This window comes from Notamacropus eugenii, chromosome 5 (genome assembly GCF_028372415.1).
Source record: "Notamacropus eugenii isolate mMacEug1 chromosome 5, mMacEug1.pri_v2, whole genome shotgun sequence".
Lineage (NCBI taxonomy): Eukaryota > Metazoa > Chordata > Mammalia > Diprotodontia > Macropodidae > Notamacropus > Notamacropus eugenii.
The window spans coordinates 36966802-36983044 of NC_092876.1; the positions used below are offsets into that span (position 1 = coordinate 36966802).

General features: G+C 41.2%; 1 protein-coding gene across 5 annotated transcripts in view; it reads right to left on the minus strand.

The window, feature by feature from the left end:
• The window catches only part of MORN1 (MORN repeat containing 1), a 217263-nt gene extending 201111 nt beyond the window's left edge, over positions 1 to 16152 (minus strand). For 3 of the 5 annotated variants that reach the window (XM_072608580.1, XM_072608579.1, XM_072608583.1), the window contains exons 1-6: positions 15993 to 16151; positions 7967 to 8038; positions 7011 to 7109; positions 5729 to 5839; positions 1865 to 1955; positions 496 to 583 (exon numbers count right to left, since the gene is read on the minus strand). In XM_072608580.1, the coding sequence (XP_072464681.1) occupies positions 496 to 583; positions 1865 to 1955; positions 5729 to 5839; positions 7011 to 7109; positions 7967 to 8038; positions 15993 to 16068 (537 nt within the window). In that variant the 5' untranslated portion in view covers positions 16069 to 16151. Of the gene's footprint in view, positions 1 to 495; positions 584 to 1864; positions 1956 to 5728; positions 5840 to 7010; positions 7110 to 7966; positions 8039 to 15992 lie in introns of all 5 variants that reach the window. The other 2 variants (XM_072608582.1, XM_072608581.1) reach the window with 1 other exon arrangement.
• Between the last annotated feature and the right edge of the window lie 91 nt (positions 16153 to 16243).

Here is a 16243-nt window from a genome sequence, read left to right on the forward strand (position 1 = left end):
TCCTCTCTAGCAGGTGAAACACCCTGGAGACAGTGCATTTTATAAAACTAACATCATTTTACCCAAAGTGTAACTGCTTCAAAACAGCAGCGAGTTCCTCCTTGAAATGACAGGGAAATACAACACTTGCCATTAAATTAATTCATGTAGCAAAGACTCACAAGTGCCCTGTTGTTACTATGGGATGGTGGGATGAATGGGGAAAGCCCCTCCCAGTGAAAATTCTGTTCAGACAGAATTCTTTGCTTTCCCAGAGTAGAATCTGGCTTTTGAGCCAGCTCCCGGGCTACACAGAGCTAAAGATGGATGGGGGGCCTTTGAAATCATCTCATTCAACCCTTAAATTGGCAGGTAAAGGAACTGAGGCCCATAGCAGGGAAAGCACTAGCCCAAGGTCACACAGATCCACTGCCATACTGAGATCTGCTTGGATGTGGCCCTCCCCTCCCTGGAGGGGCCCCTCACATGATGATCCTGAGGAGGCTCCCCAGATACCTCATAAGTGGATCCGTCCGCAGAGTGCAGCACCCCATGCCCCTGTCGCTGGTCCAGAATCCAGTCTCCTTCATATTTATCGCCATTGCTAAATCACAAAAAGAGGGGAATCAGGCTGGAGGCAAGAGGCTGACCAGTTGGTTAGACAGAACGTTCTGCTGGCCCAGGCCTTTCCACCTAATCACCTGCTGTTGGGTGGCAAATGGTTCCCTCACGAAAATGGAATCCTGTACAAGACGAGTTGATGGGACTCACAACTAGATTTTGGCACTCGCCTTGGGAAGTGGGAGACCAGCTGACAGGGAGTGATTCAGATTGATTCCTGTGACTAGTGTTCAAGACTTTTTCCACCAGCGACTGAAGCAAAAATAGATACTGCACAGATGGTTCTTTATGAAATCCTACCTTTTGCCTCGTCCCTGATTTTGGAAGACCCACAAAAAGGAAAAGTCCCGATAACCTTGTGTTAAGTCACTCACAAGAAAGGCTGTGATTCTTCAGACAAAGGCTGGGGCAGGCCTGCTTACAGTACAGGAAAAGCAATATTTTCCTGACTATTGGGAGGTCACTCATACTCTTCATTTCCATCTATGCAGACTGTTTTACTCTGGTGAAAAGGTATGGTGTTGGCAAGTTCCCATAAAAGGAATGTAAAAGAATGAAAAAGAAAAGGTGGTTCCATATTTTTCAGTTGATTAGCTAGTTTTTACTGCATATAAGGATGCCACAAGCAGAATGTTGCATATGAGAATCTGCCTTAAGAATTTGTTTTAAATATGTTTAAAACATATAACATTATGCCTTGCTTCTGAAAGGAGAAAGCCTATATATTGCCAGAGAATGTCATCTTTCAAATTGCTTACAAGCTTTCCCTGTATAATCTACACAGATACTGAGTGATCTTGAGACTATGACCAAGATAGATACTCTAGGATAAGGTTGCAATGTTTACGGAGCATGGGAGGAGGCAAGAAGTTTTTTGGTTTGTTTTTTTTTTTAAAGGTTATAGTGATGACTGATTTTAACAAAGAAGAAAAACAGTTTTTAAAAAATGTATTTTAACTAGCATGTGAGAGTTATGGAAAAGGAGTCAAAACTATGGCTCAAAGTGGTTTTTTTTACATATCAGTATTCTTCAAGATATATGATGCTAAACACACACACACATGTCAAAATAGTTCTATCAATTACGAAATACGTCTAAAATGTTCAAAGAATCCATTAGGTAGAGGTAGGGAAAAATGCACAGGAGGAAGCCGAGGCTTTGTAAATTTCGGTCCAGATTCACTTCTCATCTTTTTGGACTTGACACAATATTTCTGTAGGAGATAAACAGTTTTCTGGGGGATCATGAATCAGTCAGACTTACTTGAAGATCATCTGTCCCACACCATGCTTTTTATTTTCATGAAATGAGCCTTGGTAAACTTGTCCATTTTTATCAATGAGGGACCCATACCCTGAAGAAAAGAAAAAGAAATTCTGTACACATGACAAAAAAAAATCATGCCTTATGGCTATGATAAAAATCTGTTAGCTCTAGCCAAGATGGGGTTTTTTTTGTTTTGTTTTTGTTTTTTTTTTTTAACTACAGAAGAAATCTTCACTTCCTAATAAGGACAGGGATGCTTTAGTTTGGATGGTCCATTTAATGGGTTTTCACTTGAAAGGACAAGTACAAATCTCAAGAGAAAATGATTTCATCAAAGTTTTTTGCTATTTTCAGGTGGTTCTGAAAAGCCCAGAAATGCCATGGGAATATTTCCTTTGTCATTTCTCCTTTCTGACAAAATAAAAAACTGAAGGACTGTAGGTAGTTGGATTAACTTTTAGCCAAAACTATTAAAATTGTAGTTTTTGACTGTGGTAGCCTTTTGGTAACAATATTCAGAGTACCATTTGTGCGGTCTATATAAGGGGTAGGCATCTGGGTTCACTTTAGGAATTTTTTATGAAATATAGATACACTCATCCTATTGTGCCCAGTTTTCTTATCTGTAAAAAGAAGGTGCCACTGAACATTCTGTGACCTTATAATTGGAAGGTTTATCTGTGATTTCTTAAATCTCAGAATCTGTAATAATTTTCATCTAAATCAGTTGTTTAATGACTGAAAGTGAAAAAAAAACACTGGGATTTTACTTGGCATCTTTTAAAAATAGGTGATCACTTGGAGGTGTAAATGACTGGATTGGAATATGGGACTGATCTGCAGGAGTGATGGAGGAACTACCCACATCACGGAGGTATTGGAGTCTTAGACTGGAATTAGAACCCAGGGACTGGAGCACAGGACATGGGTCCTAGTGAGTGACAGGGAAGTTTTTCTTCTTTTCTCTTCTGGGTTGGAAGAGGTATCTCCAGATGTGATACTCCAGATATCATTCTCCTAATGAAGAACAAGTCCAGTCAGTCAGTTAACAAACGTTTATTAAACCCTTACTGTGTGCAAGATGCTGTGCTGTGCAGCTGGGGATACAAAGAAAGACAGAGAGAGAGAGAGATAGACACATATGGAGATATAGAGAGATATCTACACATGGAGATATCTAGATCTCTATCTCTATATCCTTATCTCCCTGCCCTCAAAGAGCTTACGTTTTAATGAAGGAGATCATAGGTAAATAATTAGATGTGTACAAGCTACATACAGAGTAATGTGAAGGCAATTTGGAGTCGAAAGCATTAGCACTGGGGAGAGGCCTCCTAGAGAAGGTAGAATTTCAGCAGAGTCCTCAAGAGGCCAAGGTGAGAAGAGAGAACATTCCAGGGGTGAGGAACAGGTCCAGTAAAGGTGGGGAAACTGAAGATGGTGGATCGTGCACAAGGAACCATCAGAGGGCTTACTCTGGGATGGCAATGAGGCCTGTGCTGCTGAGTGGCAGCATGCATGAGAGAGAAACGAGGAAAGAAAGAGAGGCACCCAATGGTGAAGAACTTTCAAGGTCAAGCAGAGGGGTTGATATTTGATCCTGGAGGTAATAGGGAGCCACTGAGGCTCATGGAGTAGGGACAGTGTCAGACCACACTTTAGAAAAATCAGCTGAATGGAGGACAAACTGGAGTGAGCAGAGATGGGAGGCCACTCGTCTAATAGCCTGGGTAAGGAATGACAAGAGTGTGAACTAGGGTTGTGGTTGTCTGAGTGGAGATGGGGGAGGGGTGGAGATCTATCCAAGAGAGGCTGTAAAGGTAGAAGCGACAACGCAACAGTGTGCATTGTCTCGTTTGATCCTCCCCACAGCTCTGGAAGACAGCCACTAAGTTTCTGAGATCAGATTTGAACTCAGGTCTTCCTGATTCCAAGCCCAGATCTCTAGCCACTGTGACAGCTAGATCCGCAAGGCTGTGAGTCTTGATGACTGACTGGCTGGTGCCGCCTTTGACAATTTCAGAAAAATTACAAAGAGAAGAGCACTTGGGGGAAAGAAAATGAGTTTTACTTTAGACATGTTGAGTTTGAGATGCCTATAGGACATCCAGTTCAAGATGTTCAAAAAGTAATTAGTACTGTGATAATTAGTATAATTGTAACTCAGGGGAGAGCCTAGGGAGATAGAGAGATATAAAATATATAAGTATATATATAAATATCTATATATAATCTGCTCTCTCCTGAAATGTGTGTATATCTTTATATAGAGATATCTATCTATACAGATAATCTATATATATTTATCTATAGACAGCAAAATATGTAGTGATAAATGTAACTATATCAAGATATATATATGTTATATATATAAAATATAATGACATCTATCCTTCTATCTCCAAATCATCCACATAGAGATGATAATGGAACCCATGAGAACTGATGAGATCACCAACTGAGACAGTACAGAGAAGAAGGCCCAGCACAGACCCTTGGGGGGACTCTGCCAGTAATTAGAGTGACTAGGATAAAGAACCATCAGAGAAGACTAAGAAAGAGCAGTTGGACAGACGAGAGAAGACCCAGGAGAAAGCAATGTCCTGAAAACCTACAGGATCCAGGAGGAAGTGATCAAGAGTGTCCATGACAGACGGGTACACCAAGAAGAATCAGAAGTAGGAAAGGTTAAGAGAAAAACAAGGAAAGAGCTGGGCTACTTTGGTAAAGAAAAACAAGTCATCATTGCCTTTCAGCCAGAGACCCTTAACTGGAACCTATATTTGTAAATTATTGTTCAACATTTTATCGTTGTGACATCCAGAGTTTCTCTGTGTCTTTCACAATGAACAAGCCTTCTCTCTCACATTTGGTTATGTCTCTTATATCTTCAGCCTTTAAAATATCAGAAGGGAAAATTTTGAGTGTTTCACCAGAATGTGGTGACTGGAAACTCAACAAACCACAGAGAGCTCATTGGGGTAGGAGTCTTTCAGAAAAAGGGAGTTCACACAAAGGTACAGGAGGAAATGGGATATATGGACATATTGTTAGCTACTGGGAGACAAGTTGAAAAATTGAATCTTTTTGCAAAGATTATACTGAAAAAAAATTTGACCTCAGCAAAGGATACTTAAGATGACAATCAGATTTGTGCTTAAAATAAAATATGCCTGGATTTACATGAGCTATGGAAGGATGGGGACTGAAATGTCATTATGGATAGAGGGTCAACCTTGGAGTCACAAAGACCTGGGTTCAAGACTGCCTCAAACATATGGCTATATGACTATGGGCAAGTCATTCAACTTCTCAGTTTTCCCAGGAAACTCTCTAAGACACAGAGGAGTAGCCAATCTGCATGTATAGAGGGATTCCCCACACCAGGAGGTTCCCCATATCGACAAAACCCTAGGCACAAACAGAAACGAAAACAAAACAATGAAAAGATTGTAATACACTCATTCACTGCCTCCTATTTATCCAGAAAGTTGACATAAGCAAGCATGCATTTGAGAATGAGCTTACACTTGTCTCTAAGTGGAGGCTGAATCAGCCTAAGTTCCATCCCTGTGGCTCTGGGAGACACCAGAGGTGAGCATAAAATTATCTAAACTGTCTCATGGATATTGAGAAAGGAAAAGACTCCAATTCATTTCACTGTGTTTCCAAAGTCTGAACATGCAAGTCACGGCTGATGAAGCCTTCCAGAGGCAGCTGTGACCTGACCAGATTCTATCAAAAAAAAAGCCAGAAATCTTTGGGGATAGAGGACATCAAAACATTTAGTGGAGGCTAAATTTGACAATGAGCATTTTCTAGACAATTATAAATAATGACTAATTATACTTAAAAACATACCTTCTCTCACTCCATGAGAAAATTCCCCTTCATATTTTCCACCATCTTTGTACCTCATTATTCCTTGCCCTTGAAGTTCGCCTAAAACAAACTGCCCAGAATAGGTGTTTCCTGGAATCCGATAAAAGAGAAAAGAAAAAGCTATTTTCAGATTCATCAATGGTTTTTCTTTTCTGTTTTGTTTTGTTTTTAATGTCCCAGGTGCTATAGCAATGAGATTCCTGCCTTTAGATCAATAGTGGCCAACATTGCACCGTTGGAATGAATCACTGATGTCTCTCTCTTTTTTTATTACCTATTCTGTGTAATGAAAGGGGGAACAGAACTATTAAGGTCTTTATTTTAAAACCAGTGGATCATAATCCATGATCCCTGAGGCTGGGAAAACTGAAAACCCTTAAAAGATGTCAATTCTAAAGTTCAAAGAAGTGTTCCTGATCCCACTCATGGTTGGTGTAGGAAGTGGTACAATGTCATGTTTTCCTTGGCTCCCTTTGACACGTGCATGCACGCGCGCGCGCGCATGTGGTTGTGTGTGTGTGTGTGTGTGTTTGTATTTTCCTTTTCGTTTTCTTTATCTGTGCCTAGAAATGTGAAGTGTGTGTATGGATGGACCCCTGTTTGCCTGAAGGCATGGTACGCATCCAAATCAGTCACAGAATACCTGATCTGCTCTGTATTTGCTAGGGAACAGAAATCAGAACTCCAGTGGAGGATGCTCTCGTGAGAGTTTGTACCAAATTCTTTAAGAATTTGTTTTATTAAACCCAGCAAATCCTGACAACCCTGAAAACTCATTTTATGCTAGGGTTCCTGATTGTGATATAAAGCTGATGCCATTAGAGCTTTCTGTTCTTTCTCCCTCACTTCCCTACAGATGAAATGTGTCTTTAATCACTTAAAAGAAAAGGGGAAAAAAAGAAAGAATAGTTAACTGTTCTTTTCCCTCGCCACAAAGTGAGTTAGGGAAATCCAATTCGCCAACAGGGCTATAATGTCTCATATCTGAAAATACTCAGAAGAGTCTTGCTGAGCTGAATGGACTCAAACAGTATGTGAGGATCTCAACAGTCTTAGTTCGTAGAGTATTGACTGAATTTCTCAAGGGTTTTCGCTACTATCTGCATGGGTTCCTTGTACAATACAGCCTCTGCAGACGATCTTTCCTCTCAAGTTACAGATAGAAAACCCTTCCTGGACCCTTCAAAAGCTGGGGGATCCGCTGACAATACAGATGTCTTATGAAAATTAGTAAACGGAACACACTCCAAAGAAAGCTGACCTGATGATGCCCAGTAACGCTGTCCCTTTCCAATGATCTCACCATTTACAAATTCGCCTTCATAGTAACTTCCATCCTTAAACAACAATTTTCCATGACCTAATGAAATGACAATAATGGTTCACATTTATTTAGCATTTTTAAAGTTTGCAAAGTGATTCATATATATACCATTGTTACTCAAATTCCAGCTTAGTAAAATATGAAAACCTTTTACCTATAATAATAAATATTCGGACTTCAGAGCTGGGAACTTGGCCTCAAGATTCGTTGGTTCTTTTATCTGGACCCACCACACAAAGTCATCATGTGACCTTTGAAAGTCACTGGAATACAGAGTAGTCTGCAGAGAACATAGCAGTCCAGATACTTCCACAATGCTAACCAAAATATGACTAAGCATTTTGATATCACTGTCTGTCAAAATGTGCATGAAGATGATAAAGGTATTAAAATGCAATTACTATTTCGCTTAGTATCCTTCAAGAACCATTCTAGAAATGCTCTCAGAGTATAGATTTGATAATTGTTATCTCTATTAGTATAAGGACAAAATGAAAACATGTCACAGTAATATTACAGAATGAGTAAAGAAAAAATGATTTTTTAAAAAGTCCTTCATCCAGGTAAAGCTTTGAGAAGACAAATTCTGGGACAAGATAGTCAAGTTGAAACTGAGGAGAAATAGTGATATTCTACAAAGTCTCAGAAAGGATGCAACATAGGTCCAGTTCATTGAAAAGAATGTCAATTACTAAACATCCTGCATATGCTTGCATGTATAAGTCTCTCATTTTCCAACTTCCTGGGCTGCCATTTGAGGGGATGGCTACCAAGCCCAGAAGGTATCATTTTAGAAGATTAAGCCAACATTTTAAAGCAATTCTTTTCATTTGTATTAGACTATGAACCAGTTTTCATTCTCTGTGGACAAGGGCAGCATCTCTTGTTCTTACCATGTTTCTTCCCATCTTTCCATTCTCCTTCATATCGAAAGAAAGTATTTTGATATAGATAGTGCCCGTAACCTGAAGACAGAAGAGAGGCCAAATGTATTTCCATTCAGTTCAATGAGCATCTATCACACACTTGGGATGTGCCAGCCACTGAACCCAGGCTGGGGATAGGAAGCCCCAAATGGGCATTTGGTCCTTGCCCTTGAGTTTACCTTCTACTAATTGTATTTCTTTTCTCCCCTCTGCCTCTGCTGCTCTGCCCCTCCCAGGGTACACTGATCACCTCGAATCTCATCATGGAGCTCAACTTCAACCTTGGATACCTCACTTGGGCAAGCCTCCTTTCCCTCCCTATTGCAGAACTACACTCCTCCCAAAACTTTCCATTGTGGAGGGCAAAGATTGGACTTCCAGAGTGTTCCACCCTCCCTCTGTATCTCTGCCTGGTTTCCTCGATGGAACAAGATCCCCCACACCTGGAGGTCCTCTGTCCCCTTCCAGCTTCCTTCTAGGTGTTGCCTTTTCCCATTAAATTGTCAACCAAGCACTGTGCCTCACACATAAAGGGTGCTTAGTAAATAGGTATTGAATTGAATCTCGATTCTCCTTCTCCCTGCCTACCTGCTCCCTCTCAGATCTCCTTTGCTGGTCCATATGATGTCCCCTCAGTACAGGCACACCCCTAAGTTCTGCCCTGGATCTCAACACTCTTTTGAGATAGCGCCATCAGCTCCCACAGGATCAAGTACCGTCTCTGTTCTATATCTGCTAGAGTCTTACATTTAGCCCTCACGCCCTGGTCTTGGGTAGCTAGGCAGTGCAAGGGTACATAGAACACTTGTGTGTGTTCATCCTTCGTTGCTGAAGAAGACCATGCCATCAGAGAAATGATAACATGACTTGCACTTGACTTTGTTTTGAGTGAGGGAGGGCTGTGCAGGTCACCAGCCTCACTTCTCCTCCAGAGCCATCTGAATCCAGTGACCAGATATTCATCAGGATGACTGGAGATGAGCCAGGATGAGGCAACTGGGCTTAAGTGACTTGCCCAAGGTCACACAGCTACGAGTGTCAAGTGTCTGAGGTGAGATTTGAACTGAGGTCCTCCTGACTCCTGCACTGGTGCTCTATCCACTGTACCACCTAGCTGCCCCAAAGAGCACCTGACCTAGAGTCAGAAAGACTCTTCTTCTTGAGTTCAAATCTGGCCTCAGACACTTCCCAGCTGCGTGATCCTGGGCAAGTCACTTCACCCTGTTTGCCTCAGTTTCCTCATCTGTAAAACAAACTGGAGAAAGAAATGGTAAACCACTCCAGGATCTTCGCCAAGAAAACCTCAAATGGGGTCAGGAAAAGTAGGACATGATTGAACAACAAACTGAGGCAAACATGGATAAGTGACTTCCCCAGGCTACTTACTAGCTATAAGTGTTTGAGGTCAGATTTGAATTTACAAAGTTGAGTCTTCTTGACTCAAGGCCTGAAGCTCTCTAGCTGCCCTGCCCCCATCTCTAATAACAGTTCCAAACCATGTTGCTTCTTTCTATCCCAGCCCTCCTCTCCTCTTCTTGCCCTGAGAAACTTGGGTTCTTCTACCTAATCAAGCAATAAGAATTTAAGCACCAATTATGACCTCAGACACTTCCCAGCTACGTAACCCCTGGCAAGTCACTTCACCCTGTTTGCCTCAGTTTCCTCACCTGTAAAACAAACTGGAAAAGGAAATGGCAAACCCCTCCACAGTATCTTTGCCAAGGAAACCCCAAATGAGGTCACAAGATGACTGAAACGAGTGAATAACTGAACAAGCCCTAGTCTCTCTCCTGAGCTCCACTCCCCACACTGCCAACTTTCTAGTGGACATTTCCAAGTGACTACCCCGTTGGTATGTCAAACTCAATAAGTCTAAAACACAATTCATAATCTTCTTTCAATCAACACCTCTTCCCTACCCCCAGTCTCCCTTCCCCCTGGTCTCCTCTACCCCTGGTGTCCTTGACCCCCATTCTAGTGAATTTTACTATCTGCCAGGTCCAGCACCATCCCTCAAGTCTCCCAGGTTTGCAGCCTTAGATTAGTGTAGACTCTTCATCATCCTTCACCTAACTCATATCCAGGCAGCTGTCAAATTTTGTTATTTCTCCCTCCCACAGAATCAGTTACATGTACATATTTGTCAAATTAAACATTTGAAAAGAGGAAAGCACTGGGGGCCTATGAAAGGATGCTAACAAAGCTCCTTCTCTAGGGTGGGCCATCTCTGTCTTTACACTGACACCATGTCTTCAATGACTATACAAAAACATATTACAAATCACTAAAAATAAAAGAAGTGAAATTTCTTGCAAATTAAAACAATTCAGAGGTTTTGCCTTGCCCTTTCATTTCAAAAAAGTAACAAAAATGGAAAATGATGATTTGTTAGAGTGTCTGTGAGGGGACAGGCATGCTAATGCATTGTTTGTATTGCTATGAAGTGGTCGAACAATTCTGGAAAGCAATTTAGAACCGTAGCTGAGAAGTCTCTAAATGATGCCTACCCTTCTGACCTAGCTGTACTGCTACTAGGCATACACCCAAAGAGCTCAAAGACACGGTGAAAGGAACCAGATGTATAAAAATGCTTCTAGAAATACTACTGGTTATATCAAACAACTAGAAACAAAGTGAATTTCCATCCATTGAGAAATGGTTAAACCAGGTGTGCTATAGAACTATTAAGGAATATTAATGTACCATAAGAAACAACAAATAGGATGGATTTAGAGAAAACTGGAAAGACTTAAGTAAGCAGAAACAAAATACGCGAGGAATACAACATTGTGAAGGAAAATGCTTTGGAAGACATAAGAAATCTGATCAATGCAATGACCAGACTCCAAATGACAGAGGACGAAGCAGGCTTCCCACTTCTTGGCAGAGTGGTAGAGTGTAGGTGTAAATGAGACATATAGCTTCAGACACAGTCAGTGTAGGATTGATTGATTTTGGTTAGTGGCCCTTATCTGTTACAAAAGTAGGGATTTAATTTCTGGAGTGGGGAGGTTTGAAAGGGAAGAGAGAATTCACAAAAAGGATAAATAAGAGCTCATGCTCCGGGGTTCCTTTGCCAAATCCCCATTCACAGTGGCAATCTAGGTCCCCATCAGAGACAGCTAGGATTCTAGCGGTAACTCGAAAGGGTGAGCCATGGATTTTTAGTACTGTAATTCACGTAGATTCCCATATGAAGATCCTATTCCTAACAGGTATATAAGCCTATTGACCAGAAAAAAGGATTTAGGAAAAAAGGAATCCCAACAACGTACTTCCCTGCAGTGACTTCAGTTGATGCCAACCAGACTTAATTAGCCTTTAGGAATGGGGATTGACTAAGGGAGCATAGTAAGAAGTGTAGCCAGAGTCCAACTTTTCACTCAAGCTGGGGACAGCCTCTTCCAGAAAGGAAAGTGGACTTAAACTCTGAGCATAGGGTCACCCATGGCCCTGGAAGTGCTTTTATTCCCTTCATGGTGCACTGAAGATGTTTCCCACCAACATGGTATAGCTTTCTCCTGGACTCCCAGTAGAATCCTGAAGCTGCAAGTTTGCTTGGGAATGGAGCTCTTGCTTCTTGTTTTAGCTTCTGATGGCACAGAAAGCAGCTTGACTCAAACATTAGCCATTGTTGAACTGATATAAAGTTTTGCATGGAAATGCTGTTTGCCATGTAATTTGGGGTTGAATTAAGAAATGTTATTGAGGTGATGATGTAAACTAATTTCTGAAGCCATTTAGGGGTTGATAACAGTGGTTGATGGTGGGCCTTCTTGTTCAGAAAAATTTAAACCTTGGCCCTGAACTCAAAAAAATTACAACGTTTTTTCTTCTTTTCTTATTTTGACATAATGGAATTGCACAGGTAACAAAAAATAATAAAATGTCACAGTATGCATGACATCCAAAATACTGCCAATTGATAATAGTGTCACTATAAGTTGTAACATGTGTGCAGTGGTGGAGCCCAAGAGAATACCACCCCACTGATCACCCTATTGAATGTGGCCACTTTTGTAGCATGAAAAGCAGCCATGAATAAGCTCCAATAAAACTTTATTTATAGACACTGAAATCTGAATTTCATATAATTTCCATGTGTCATGAAATGTTTTTCTTTGGATTTTTTTCAACCATTGAAAAATGTAAAAACCATTTTTGGCTCATAGGTCATACAAAAACAAGTGGTGGGCTGGATTTGGCCCACAGGCTATAGGGTTTGCCAACTTCTGCTCTAGATTTAAAAAAATGTTAAACATAAAAGTGACCATACACTTTTTTCAAAGACAGCTGGTTTTTAAGTGTTTACCACCTTGCATCACTGCACCCACTTCACCCAAAAGTGTGACGGGGCAGAGCCTTGCCCTGGCACAAAGCCTCAATTCCAGAACTGAAGCAAATCAATGAAAACATTTGTTGTAAATCTAAGATCCCCAAAAGGAGAGTAACTACATAACATTTTAAAACAAACTCACAGGGGAAAAAAGTGATTTTTGCCCAAGGGCTTCATGAACACCTAGCAGAAATAAAGAAGAGATTGAAAACTAAATAAAAACTCTAGAGAAAAGAAATGGGAGGAAAATAAATAGCTTAGAAGAAAAAGTGTAAACCTTCCTCAAGAAATGGTCTCCCTGGAATCTAGAATATACCAAGCAGAACACCAAAGACTCCACATGACAGCAAGAAATATGAAAACAAAATCAAAACATTGAAAATAGATGAAGAAACAAGATATCCAATATTAAAAACTATTGACCTGAAAAATATCCAAGTCCAAAAGGTAACAAGGAGAGTTGGGGAAAGAAAGGAAGGGTGGGACTAAGAGGGAGGATAGTATTGGAAAGAAAGCCACAAGCAGAACAAAGCAGCATGTTCCTGATTTCAAAATGGGGATTGAAAGGGGAGAGGAGGAGAGGGGAGAGGAGAAGAGAAGAGAGTTGGGGAGAGGAGAAAAGCAAAACATCAGAATCTGTAAAGGTCCCTCAAGTTGCCTCATAGACAACTGGGAAATAGCTAAACAAATCGTGTTAATAATAGAATGGAAAGAGTATTGTGCTGTAGGATCTGATGGAGACAATTTCAAAGACTCTTCGGTAGTATGAACTGATGCAGATGGAGAAAAACAGTTTATACCAGGGCATCAAAATAGGAAGTAAAGATTACAGTGAAAGACTTACAAACTGTAATCAATGCAATGACAAACCTCATCTCCAGAGGACCCATGATGAAGCATGTTACCCACGCACTAAGAGGCGATGAAAACCAGATGCAGAAAGAGACTTATTTTTGGACATGGCTACCATGTGGGTTCATTTTGCTTGGCTCTATTACAACTTTTTTTTCATTCTTCCTCTTGGTTTGGGCGGGGTGTGTAGAATTGAGGAGACTGGAGTTAGAAATAACGATGGCAAAAAGGAAAAGAGGGTCATTGTGATAAATTTTTTAATTCATAGAAAAATACTGAAGGAAGCATGGATAAAAGCAAAACTGTTCTGAAAGTGGCACGTTCAATTTCTCATAATTATTATAATTTGTACATTAATTATCACATTACAGAATATATTGTTATAACTATAGTATATTATGTCACATCAAAATCATATTGTAACATAATATTGTGATGTTATATCATATATTTATATAATATGATGTAATTATAATATAAAATTATAATTTTAAAAACAAGTAGTATGAAATAGGGATTCATGATTTCTTGCAAAATTTTCTTTCTGTGTTCTGCTATTTGCATGAAAATGCCTTTTTTTCCCCTTTGGTGTTTAAGTTCAGAATTAAAAAACCAAACCAAACCAAATTTTATACTTTTGAAAAAGAAATAATCTATACATAGTAAAGATTTACAACTTGTACAGAATCCTCGTTTTCTATCCTTTACATTGTGAAATGTTCATGTTTGTCAAGGTCATAAGAAACAAAAAAGAAAATTTCGAAAAGAAAAACTCAGTCTAAGGCCTCCAGGTGTGAGAAGAATGATGAGATATCACCTAGCCACATTTTGTTTTGACACAACACATACTCCCTAAAAAACCACCTTAAAAAGCACATTGTACTTTGGAGAGAAGGGAACAGATTATTGATTATTAACAAAGAAAGTTCTTTTTTGTCCTTCAGTTTTGACAATATACTAATATTGACCATTGTATCCGACCAGTGTTTTTTTTGTTTGTTTGCTGGGTTCTTTTTGCTGTTCCATGATGACTTCAAATTGTTCATATGTTCCCAAAGTGGATGATACCACCCCCTGGAGGGGGCATTGGAATGATGGTGGGGTAGTTGTAGCCTCAGGTGTAACTGAGGGAGCATTGAATAAAAATACGGAGGTGGTGGAAGCATAAGAAGAGAAGAAAATTTTGAAAAACCATTCATACATACATGTTTCACCTGTTGTATAAGAGTTAAAGTCATAACAATGACATTATTTTCCAAATACACACACACACACACACACACACACACACACACACACACACACAATGCAAGTTACTACCCATCAGCTGTCAAGTCTGCTGATAGGTCTTAACAAGCAAGTGTTGGCAGGAAAGCTTGTCACGCATTGCCAAGAAGTCCAGTACTATGTGCGCATAATGACTTGTTTACAATATGAATCATCAAAATTCAATTCAGGAAATAACCCACAAATGTACAATAAATCATTAAATTTAAGGTACATTATTTTAAAAAATATCTTATATTTTTTGAAGTGATACAAATTTCAAACAAAAACACTAAAGGGTCAAAGAAAGCAGATTTCCAAGGGGGCGCTGAGTAATTTTTTTTAAAGGGGGTGGTAGGCCAAGTAAGTTTGGGAAGCTCTGATGTAGATTATCTTTTTGGCTCTGTTTTCTTTACTTTGTATTGTGGATTATACTTTGTGTCCTCTAAGGCTCCTTCCTGCTTTAATGATCCTATGAACTTTATATAAGTAAAAAAAGAAAAGAAAAAAATAGGCTAGCAGCTTCATGATACACTAGGATGGACTGAGGCCAGCTGCCAAGTACAGCTCTTCAGCCATGGGAAACTTCTAAAATGTACCATGAAGGGGTGAGTCCCTGTTGTGGGTTTGAACCCATTCTCCTCTGTGGGAGAGAGTGTCCCCAGCTTGTCTGCAAAGTCTGACACAGACTGCAGTTCTTGCTACGCTCCCTTAATCAATACCCACTCCTAAAGGCTAATTAAGTCTGGGTGGCTAATGGACATCAGCTAATAGTCACTGTTGGTCAGCAAGCACTGATTAAGCACCTGCTGTATACCAACACAGTGCTAATGACTCTCTGCTGCCTAGGAGCTTACAGTCTAATAGAGAGATGATGAATAACTAGCTAGGTACCCGAGCACATACAGAATATTGAGAAGGTAATCCTGGGGGCGTGGGGGTACTGGTAAAAGCACCCAGCACAAAGTGGGATTTGAGTTTCATTCTGAAGGGGGGCGGGGAGAGGCAGAGTATTTCAAGCATGCAGAGGACAGCCAGGGCAGAGGCGCTGAGATGGGAGATGGAACACCACCAGAATGTGGCCCAGTGTCACTGGATCACTGAGTTTGTGGATGGGAGTAAAGTGGAAGAAATTGGAAAGTAGAAAGTGCCCATGTGGAGAAGTGTTCTCTATGTCAGGAGGAGAACTTGATATCTGAGTGGTCTGGGGGCTACAGAGGTAGGCCTTGGGGGCTCTGAGGGAGGGACCTCAGGGCTAGAGGGGTAGGACCGGGGGCTCTGAGGGAGGGGTCTGGGGGTACAGGGGTAGGACTGGGGGCTCTGAGGGAGGGGTCTGGGGACTATGGAGTAGGATTGGGGGGCTCTGAGGGAGGGGCTGGGGGTACAGGGGTAGGACTGGGGGCTCTGAGGGAGGGGTCTGGGAACCATGAAGGGGAGGGATCTGGGTCTCGGGTCACAATTTGTCTGCCCCTCTGTCCGTCAGGCCCAAATCCACCCTTCCTCCGGCGAGACCCCGGGCCTCCCTCACAAAGTCGTTACCGTCCCGCACCATCCTCCGCATCGAGCCCTTGTAAGGAGAGCGGGAGTCCTCAGGCACCCTGCCCGCCGAGGCCATGGTGCGGGCAACTGTTTGCCTTAACAACCGCAGTCCCTTCTCCTATTGGGCGCTTGGTTGCTAGGGGGCGTGGCTTCCGCCTCCACCTCGTACGATGACCTAGCAGTGGAGGCGGGAGGGGTGGGGGAGAGGGAGGAGAGAAGGAAAAAAAACCCAAACTCCTAGCCAGCGCAGT